Below are 8,979 nucleotides of genomic sequence, written 5' to 3'. Positions count from 1 at the left end.
GATCTCTGCAAACAACCGCGCGATGCCCATAAGCAAGGCATCTACAACGTCTACCATGGAGCCAAGCAGGGATGGGACGAGGAGGACGAGGAGCCATCATCGAGGATGGCGACGAAGTCGAACGACGCGGGCCGCGCCGCGGTAGCACCTCCTGCCAACCCTCACATGTGTATGTCCTGAAAACGAACGAGGATTGACTCTCTCTTTTGCATAATTAGTCAAACTGGGCATTTTCTTTGTCTCGGCGATCTTCGTGACAAGCATATCTCCTTATCGATCTCAGGACATACTACGCATCTGCTTGAGGGGATCATCCCGTTCATCCCAAAATCTGAAATCCGAGACCTTTGGTTCTCAAGAGTTATATAATGACAACCATAACGGGCCAAAAAAGTACCAGATGTACACTGCCATTAAACAAGACCATTTTTCACTGAGCCGTAGATCCATTTTAAACAATATACCACTGATCCAAAAAAAAGGCAGTCGAGGAATACAACAACATCCAACCTTATAATTGACCACAAAGGGCTAACTGACGATGCAAAAGACACATGACCACAACAGCTCTCCCTATAGGCTATAGTTACCACCACCTCAGTACGAAATTCTGCAGTTACGATCTGCCCCTTTACAGCGATAAACATGTTGCCGTGTCCTCATTTATTTTATCCCGCTGTGCAAACTAATGGCATGTACACTCTCCCGTTGTTGCTAAATGGCTGTGCTACGCTGTGTTGTCGATCAGCAGAAGACTAGATGGAATGCTCAACCTGGGAGCCCTGGGTGCTACGAAGCATAGTTTATCAGCCACTCCAGACTCTGCACGAAAAGATTGCACAGCAGAAGGAATGTTAGTCGCCGCGGCAGCACAAAATTTCAGTTACGACATAAGTTTCTGCACTCTGTCAAGAGCACAGTTCAGTTCATGGTGCCAAGAACAAATAATGCGAGGGAGGGATCGAACCATTAAACATTCGGGCAGATCGTCGTCCTTCGTCCTCGAGTGAGTCTGCATTACGCGAAGAGCAAAGCGGTCAGTACGTCTTATCGAAGTTCTGAACGACAGAGGACATAAGAGAAATGCATAGCTTTGATGGAGGAGCGAGTTCAGATCATTTACCTCCATTACCCGATGGCACGAGGACTCCTTGTCAGTGGCAAGGCAGGCAAGGGCCACCACCGAGGCTGCCACGGTCGAGGGCCAGTAGGAGAGGTGCTTATGGTCCAGAAGTGTGAGCAGGGCCAGGTGCTTGGCCAGATCCTCCACTTTGTCGTCTGCTTTTGCTGCCTTCAGATAGAACCTGAAGAATCAGGAAACAAAATGTGAGCTGTTAGTGTTGGCTTCTCGTTCAGTTTTGCTCGGCCTGGCACAGACGAGATGCAGGAAACATGTAGTACCAGAGAAAATTGTGGACTGTTGTGACGAAGCATTGAAAGTCGAGGACCTCCTGAACCAGCCACTCCATGGCGACGACCTCGCTCCGGCTGTAAAGGTTGATCCCTACCATGAAAGACTTCTGCATGATGCTGAAAGAGATAACACACACAGTGAGATTACATTGTCCTGAATGGAGACAAAGATGAGGGAACAAGTGGTGATCCCAGAGATAATTAATTCAGAAGTTCGACAATGATACTGCAGTGCAACGTAAATAGGTGGACTAGTAAAGAAGAATATGTCATGCTGTTCTGAAGTACTCTATCTTTCTGCATAGTAATGTACTGTGTGCCACTTCTTTTTTTCTTCAGACGTGGTCAAGAATAAGAAAACATTCACCTGAATTCAGGCTCAAAAACTTCAACAAAACCACTAAACGTGCTCTGATTTCTCTTGCAAAGTTATGTAATCACGTGCAACCAGAAAGTTGATGCATAATAGGTTTACTTGGGAAAAGAATAGATGGAACTCTGGCAAGGGCTGTCTAACCAAGTTAAAATGGCCACTGAAGTGTGATGACTGCCTGAAGCACAAACTAAAGTTAGGATCTTATGGTAGCATCACATTTACAATGCTTCAATTCACCACAATGGATATAAAATTACAAACCGAATTTTTATGTTCTAAATTGAAGATGCTAACTACCATGCTCAAGTGGTTGGTGAGAGCTACCTGATTGCAGGTGAATGAATTAGGAAAGTCAATTATGCTCAACATCAACATTTCCTAATGTAAGTATATATGAAACAAATTTTGAAGTAATGGCATGCAGAGATAAGCCTTTAATGAAAAAAACAGCTATTGTATATGAGCTATTATCACATGTTTGTATGGTTTTTCCACGGGATTAACCAATGACAGCTTTCAACAAAATCAAGGTATCCCCTGCGCACTTGCTAAGGTCTATCAAATGCCCAATTAAGTTATATTGAAATGAACTCTGCCAAATAGAGGAGACAATGTATCATAGAAGAGCTTAGTTAGGATTTAACAGTATTGTACTGCAACCATCTGAGGAAAGAATAGGAAACTTACGCTGAAACTTGGACCTGAATTAAAAGGATGCGTTTATTTGAGGCTTCTTTTGTTGCAGGGATGCTTGAAGCAGTATTTCAGTTAGCAATGCATAACATGGTATAAACCTTAACCCTACCATACGTCAACAACATGGAGTAGTACTCGTACTGAAAGAGGGGAATAAGAAAATATACCATGCACACATTTTACCGAATCAGAATGAACATATAGCACAAGGGAGCTCAATACCTATTGTATGGCTGGTTCTCTTCAATGCGGGTGGCTAGGGTGATGCAGGCAATGCCCAGCAACTGCACATTCCTAGAGCCCTTTAGGTATCCACGTGTCAAGAAGCGGTCCATCAGTCCAATTCCCAGGAACAATGTCTCTGGCTGCAGCTCTGCCACATGCCCATGCTACAAAATTCATGGGAAACAGCTATTATTTGCAAGTTGCAGATCCATTTTTATCTGAAAACAGTCAAATCCTCATAGTATTATGTACAAGGATCTCATCATTTTAATATCTACTCCCTCCGTTCCACAATACATGCTTTCCATTTGTCAAAATCTAGATGTATCTAGACATGTTTTAGTATATAGGTACATCCATTTTTGAACAAATGGAAGTCAAGTATTTTAGAACGGAGGGAGTAGTTGCGTATCAAAATCTTCAGGTGAAAAAAAGGCGCGACGGTATTCTCAGAAGTTCTCTCAAGTCTCAATGCAAATATCAAGTGCATACAGAAGCTTAGATTTGATTGAAATGGCATAAAAGGGGCACATACGGACAATGTACTCAAGAGTTGCATATCTACACAGAAATGATGCTGGTATCCTCATTGCTATAATGTGCCTCCTAGACATGAAGACCATAAGCCAATCAAATAGCAAACGGTTTACTGGATAACTTTGCAGCATAACTGAACGAGATATTTTTCTTTCAAACACTGAATGTCAAAATGTCAAAACAAGCACCTCCTCAAAATTAATGGCCAGACTCGCAATTCAAGTGCTTTCATTATTACAACAGTTTGGAAAAACAATAACACAGGATCACTCTGCTCAACAAACAATGTATGTGAGCAATCTACTAATCAGATTGTTGTACAATAACATCTTCGACAGTAGACAACTATCCCCTGCAAAATTTAAGAAAGTGCATAGCTGGATCTGCTGTCTCAGCACGCCGAACACATAAACAAACTAGAGGTAAGCCACACAACCACAGTGCTTTTAGAACAGATATCATTCAGAGAACTAAACCAACACTGAATCTGCAGTACAATGTGACTTCACAGTAAATTACCAGCAGAATACCAACTCATGACTGTAAATCTGTAAGCCGAACTTGTACCATAAATTGGAATTGAGCTAAAGTGGAATCGTGGTATACATGTAGAATGCAGAATACAGTGCCGGTGCACACTGACCTCGATGATCCAGTTCACCATGACAGAACGCTGCTCCACGACGTGACGGCCACAGTTGCCCGGCATGGAGGCGTACACCTCTGTGTAGTCGCACGCCACCACTCCCCGCCGTTCGCGCCGCCGGAACTGCTCGTAGCTCTCCTCGTCCTCCAAGTCATCGAACTGCTTCCACTGACACAAACATTCCAACGAAGCCGCCAAATCGGATCAAACACCGCACTGATCTCGCAGAGAGACCCAATTTCAAATAGATTTTAAGGGGAACTGCGTGGAACCGGCTCACCTCTGGGATGGGGACGGCGTCGGCGACGGCGTGCGCCTTGTGCTGCACACAGGGGACGAACTGCTTGGCGTAGTCGAGGAAGAGGGAGAAGGTGTAGGAAGGGGGGGCGCCGTCCTCGTCGTCGTCGTCCTCGGAGGAGGAGGAAGAGGAGGTGTCGAGCAGGGGGCTGAGGGAGTAGTCGGTGCAGGGGCTGGGAGCACTGAGTACCTCCTCCTCCGCGTCGGACTGCGTGAGCTCGTCGCAGGCCGAAGAGTACTCCGTCGCATCGGCATCGTCGGCGAGCAGCTCGGGGCAGGCGAGGTCGGGGTGGAGGATGGAGCGGAGGCAGGATGACTCGGAGGCCTCGACCTCCGCGGGGCGCGCCGTGGCGCCGCCGATGACCTCCGAGCACTCGGAGGCGGCGGGCCGGGCCTCGCCCGAGTCCTGGCGCCGGGGCCTCTTCTCCGGGCGCTGCTGCGCCGCGGCGAGGGCGGCGGAGGAGGTGGCGGTGGTGGTGGAGACGACCTCGCTGCGGAAGGAGGAGGAGGCCGATGTGGACGACTCCGCTGGCCGCTTCCCCGCCATCGCCGCCGCGATCTGGGCTGGGAGCGGAGCAGCCGCGTCCCTCCGACGGCGGAAGGGGTGGGAGCGCGGCCTCGTGGGCACCGGCGCGAGCATGGTGGGAGGCATGGCGTGCCCGTGGGTGCGTGTGTGTGTGTGTGTGGCCGCGGCTAGGTGCTCTCTGATTTGGCTTGGTTATATAGCCGTGAGGCCGTCGACAGCGGGGAGGAAGCGGAGGGGAATGGGGGTGCAGTGCCGCAGGAGGATGAGCGCACCTCACAGACCGATCGCTTCATTTGAATTTTGTTAGACCGTATAGCTTCTGTAGTTGTATATATATGTACGTATGATGTAACGTTGTACCCCTTTATTATATATATAAGATAGGCCACCCCTAGAGGGTTGAGCCGGTTCCCCCAAATCCATCGTCTTACATGGTATCAGACTAGGTCAACACGCTTCCGCCAAAACCCTCCAACCCGCCGCCGCTGCTCCTGTCGATCGCGCCGCGCCGCCATCCTTGTGATCGCGCCGCGCCGCCGCCGCCATGTCGGGTCCCGCCGCCTCCGGCTCCTCCACGGCTAGCTTCTTGCCGGCCTCCCTCACGGCACTTCTCTCCCGACCCCTCGACCTTGCAGCGGCCTCGACGTCTCCGATCGGGACGAGGAGCATCGGCTCTCTTTTCTCCTCGTCGCCTGGTCACGCGCTCGTGACTCACACCGCTGGTGCCACAGCGGGCGCCTCGTCGTCCGTTTCCATCAGCGATGCCCCGATCGCTCCATCCAGTGGTGGCCAGCCCCTCGCGCTGGTGGCGCCCCAGTCGGCCCTGATGGCTGGCTTTGCTGCCTCGGGCCCAACCCCTTCGCCGTCTGTTCCCGCGGCTACGCCACCCGCGGTTGCTACTGCGGCTGCACCCGTGCTCTCTGCCACTATGGCGTATCCGCCTCCGGCAGGCTACTCCGCGGGCTCCTTGCCGCCGCCGCCGTTTCACTTCGGGAACCTCATCACCATCAAACTGTCATCAGACAACTACATCTTCTGGCGTGCGCAGGTCCTCCCGCTCCTCGGGAGTCATTATCTCCTGGGCTACGTGGACGGTTCTCTCCCCTGTCCCCCTGCGCTGGTGGATAGCGTGCACGGCCCGGTCTACAATCCGGCGCACCGTGTTTGGACAGGGCAGGACCAGGCAAACCTCTCCTCCATCCAGGGGTCACTTACTCCGGCTGTTGCCGGACTTGTTGTCTTCGCCAAGACGTCTCATGAGGCATGGACCATCCTTGAGTGCTCGTTTGCAGCGCAGTCGCAGGCTCGTGTCTCCGCGCTTCGTCGTCAGCTTGGTGAGTGTCAAAAGCTGGACTCCACGGCCACTGAGTTCTACAACAAGGTCAAGGGCCTTGCCGACACGTTGGCCTCCATCGAACAGCCCCTCACCGACTCCGAGTTCAACTCGTTCATTGTCAATGGCCTTGATGAGGAATATGACGCCTTGGTCGAGATCATCAACGAGCGGGGCAACTCGAACCCCATGATGGCGCATGAGGTCTTTTCCCGCCTCCTTCTCACGGAACAGCGGGTCGAGTCGCGCCGCTCCAGGGGCAGTGGGGGCTCCCTCTCGGCCAACGCCGCCACCAAGGGTGGCCGCCCTTCTTCATCATCCAGGACCCCTTCGGGGCTGCCACTGCCGCCCGCCTCGGCCCCCCTGCTTCTGCGACATTACCGGGGGCTGGTGGTAAGCGCGTGTGTCAGCTCTGGGGCCTTGATGGGCACTGGGCCTCTAAGTGTCACAAACGCTTTCAGAAAAGTTTTCTGGGTCTGGGCAATGATGGCAAGGACACGCGCAATTTTGCGCGTCAGGTGGCCATGGCAGATCGGCCAGTGTCCACGAAGCAGCAAGGGCACACTCAGTCCTACTCTGTTGATTCCCACTGGTACATGGACTCTGGGGCAACGGAGCACCTGACGAGTGAGATGGGCAAACTCCATACTCGCGAACCCTATCACGGCTCCGACAAGATCCACACCGCCAATGGAGCAGGTATGCATATATCTCATATTGGTCAAGCATCTCTTTTCACTAGGCATGCAAATAGGAGTCTTCAACTTCGTAATGTGCTTAGAGTTCCCTCTGTGACACGTAATCTTCTTTCTGTTCCTAAACTTACACGTGATAATAATGTGCTTTGTGAATTTCATCCTTTTGATCTTTTTATTAAGGATCGGGGCACGAGGGACATTCTTCTTAGCGGGCGGTTGTGCCAGGGCCTCTATCGTCTGGAGCATCCTGGTGTCGCTCGCGTGTTCAGTGGAGTTCGGGTATCTCCGTCACAGTGGCATGCTCGTCTTGGTCACCCGGCCACACCTATCGTTCGTCATGTCTTGCGTCGTCATGAGCTTCCTAGCATGTCTAGTACTAAAGATATAGCAGCGTGTGATGCTTGTCAGCAGGGGAAGAGTCATCAACTTCCTTTTTCGGAGTCTAGTCGTGAGGTGAAACATCCTTTAGAGCTTGTGTTTTCAGATGTATGGGGTCCTGCTCAGACTTCTGTCAGTGGTCACAATTATTATATCAGTTTCGTTGATGCTTATAGTCGCTTTACCTGGCTTTATCTTATTAAACGCAAATCTGATGTGTTTGACATTGTTGTTCAGTTTCAAAAACATGTTGAACGCCTTCTCAAGCACAAAATTGTTCATGTTCAGTCAGACTGGGGGGGGCGAATATCGCAACCTCAACTCCTTCTTTCAGTCGCTTGGGATCGCTCATCGTTTAGCATGTCCACATACACATCAACAGAATGGTTCTGTGGAACGTAAGCATCGCCACATTGTTGAAACTGGTCTTACTCTTTTGGCCCATGCATCGGTTCCGTTTCGGTTCTGGAGTGATGCTCTCACCACTGCATGTTTTCTCATAAACCGTACTCCCACTCGTGTTTTGAATATGAAGACTCCCATTGAAGTTCTCCTTAATGAACAACCTGATTATACCTTTTTTAAGGTTTTTGGGTGTGCTTGCTGGCCACATCTCCGCCCGTATAACAAGCACAAGCTTGAGTTTCGTTCCAAGAAGTGTGTCTTTCTTGGCTATAGCTCTCTTCATAAAGGATACAAATGTCTTCATGTTCCCACCAATCGTGTCTATATATCTCAGGATGTCGTGTTTGATGAGCATGTTTTTCCCTTTGCCAAGCTTCCTGTGTCCACTGCTGAGCCACCATCTTTGCATTCATCCTCTGTTGCATCTGACCAATTTGATGATGTTGCATACTCTCCTATATTGTTGCCTAACCATGGTGCAGGCACTGGACGTGGGGCTCGTTTGGAAATTTTGGAGGCGCCATCGTCTCCCTCGCTGGTCTTACCAGCGGTTCATGACGATCAGGGTGTTTCCCTGCATGGCTTCGGTACTCGTGCTCATGCACGTTCGATCGAACCACCCGCCGCGCCATGTGCTTCGGCGCCCCTGGCCTCTGGACCAGCGCCATCGGCCTCTGGGCTGCCTGCGTCGCTGCCTGGGCCGACCGGCTTGGCGCCCCTGGCCTCTGAGCTGGCCTCTTCGCTTCGCTCGGCCCCGCCGGCCTCGGCGCCCCTGGCCCCTGAGCCGGCCCCGTCGCCCCCTCGGCCCGCCTCGCCGGTTTCGCCCGGGCCGTACTCGCCTGGGCCGACCTCACCTGCCTCTGGTGTGCTCTCGCCGGTGCTCTCTGAGGCCTCCCCGTCGCTGGCAGAGTCGTCATCGCCATCGCTGCCTTCATCACCTGAGTCCTCTCCGGCTCCGGTGGCTCCTGTGGTCCCTCAACGACCACACACACGGAGTCGCAGTGGTGTTTTTCAGCCCAAACAGCGCACTGATGGTACTGTTGCTTGGTTGGCCGCATGTCTGGCTGCTGCTCGTGCAGATCCTACCTCTGAGCCTCATACATATCAAGCTGCTCTGAGTATACCTCATTGGCGAGAGGCCATGGAGCAGGAGTATCATGCTCTTCTTCGTAACAAGACATGGACTCTTGTTCCGCCACCACCCCGTGTTAATGTCATTGATTCTAAATGGGTTTTCAAAGTGAAGAAGCATTCTGATGGTTCTATTGAGCGCTACAAGGCACGACTGGTTGCTAGAGGTTTTCGGCAACGTTATGGTCTTGATTATGAAGACACCTTCAGTCCAGTGGTTAAACCTACTACTATCAGGCTTCTTCTCTCTCTTGCAGTTACTCGGGGTTGGTCTCTTCGTCAGCTTGATGTGCAGAATGCTTTTCTCCATGGTGTTCT

The 8,979-nt window shown here is 51.3% G+C and overlaps 1 protein-coding gene across 1 annotated transcript; it reads right to left on the bottom strand.

Annotated features, from left to right (window-relative positions):
- Window positions 1–413: 413 nt before the first annotated feature.
- Window positions 414–4,921, bottom strand: LOC109733282 (cyclin-SDS-like). The gene is made up of 7 exons (XM_020292474.4): window positions 4,174–4,921; window positions 3,891–4,061; window positions 2,708–2,874; window positions 1,402–1,530; window positions 1,124–1,304; window positions 968–1,012; window positions 414–822 (listed from the first exon to the last, which is right to left on the bottom strand). The coding sequence occupies exons 1-7, from the start codon at window positions 4,840–4,842 to the stop codon at window positions 790–792; spliced, it is 1,395 nt and encodes a 464-aa protein (XP_020148063.1). The 5' UTR covers window positions 4,843–4,921; the 3' UTR covers window positions 414–789.
- Window positions 4,922–8,979: the final 4,058 nt, after the last annotated feature.

Source organism: Aegilops tauschii, chromosome 4, assembly GCF_002575655.3.
Source record: "Aegilops tauschii subsp. strangulata cultivar AL8/78 chromosome 4, Aet v6.0, whole genome shotgun sequence".
NCBI classification, from domain to species: domain Eukaryota; kingdom Viridiplantae; phylum Streptophyta; class Magnoliopsida; order Poales; family Poaceae; genus Aegilops; species Aegilops tauschii.
This window is presented reverse-complemented; position numbering and strand designations above follow the sequence as displayed.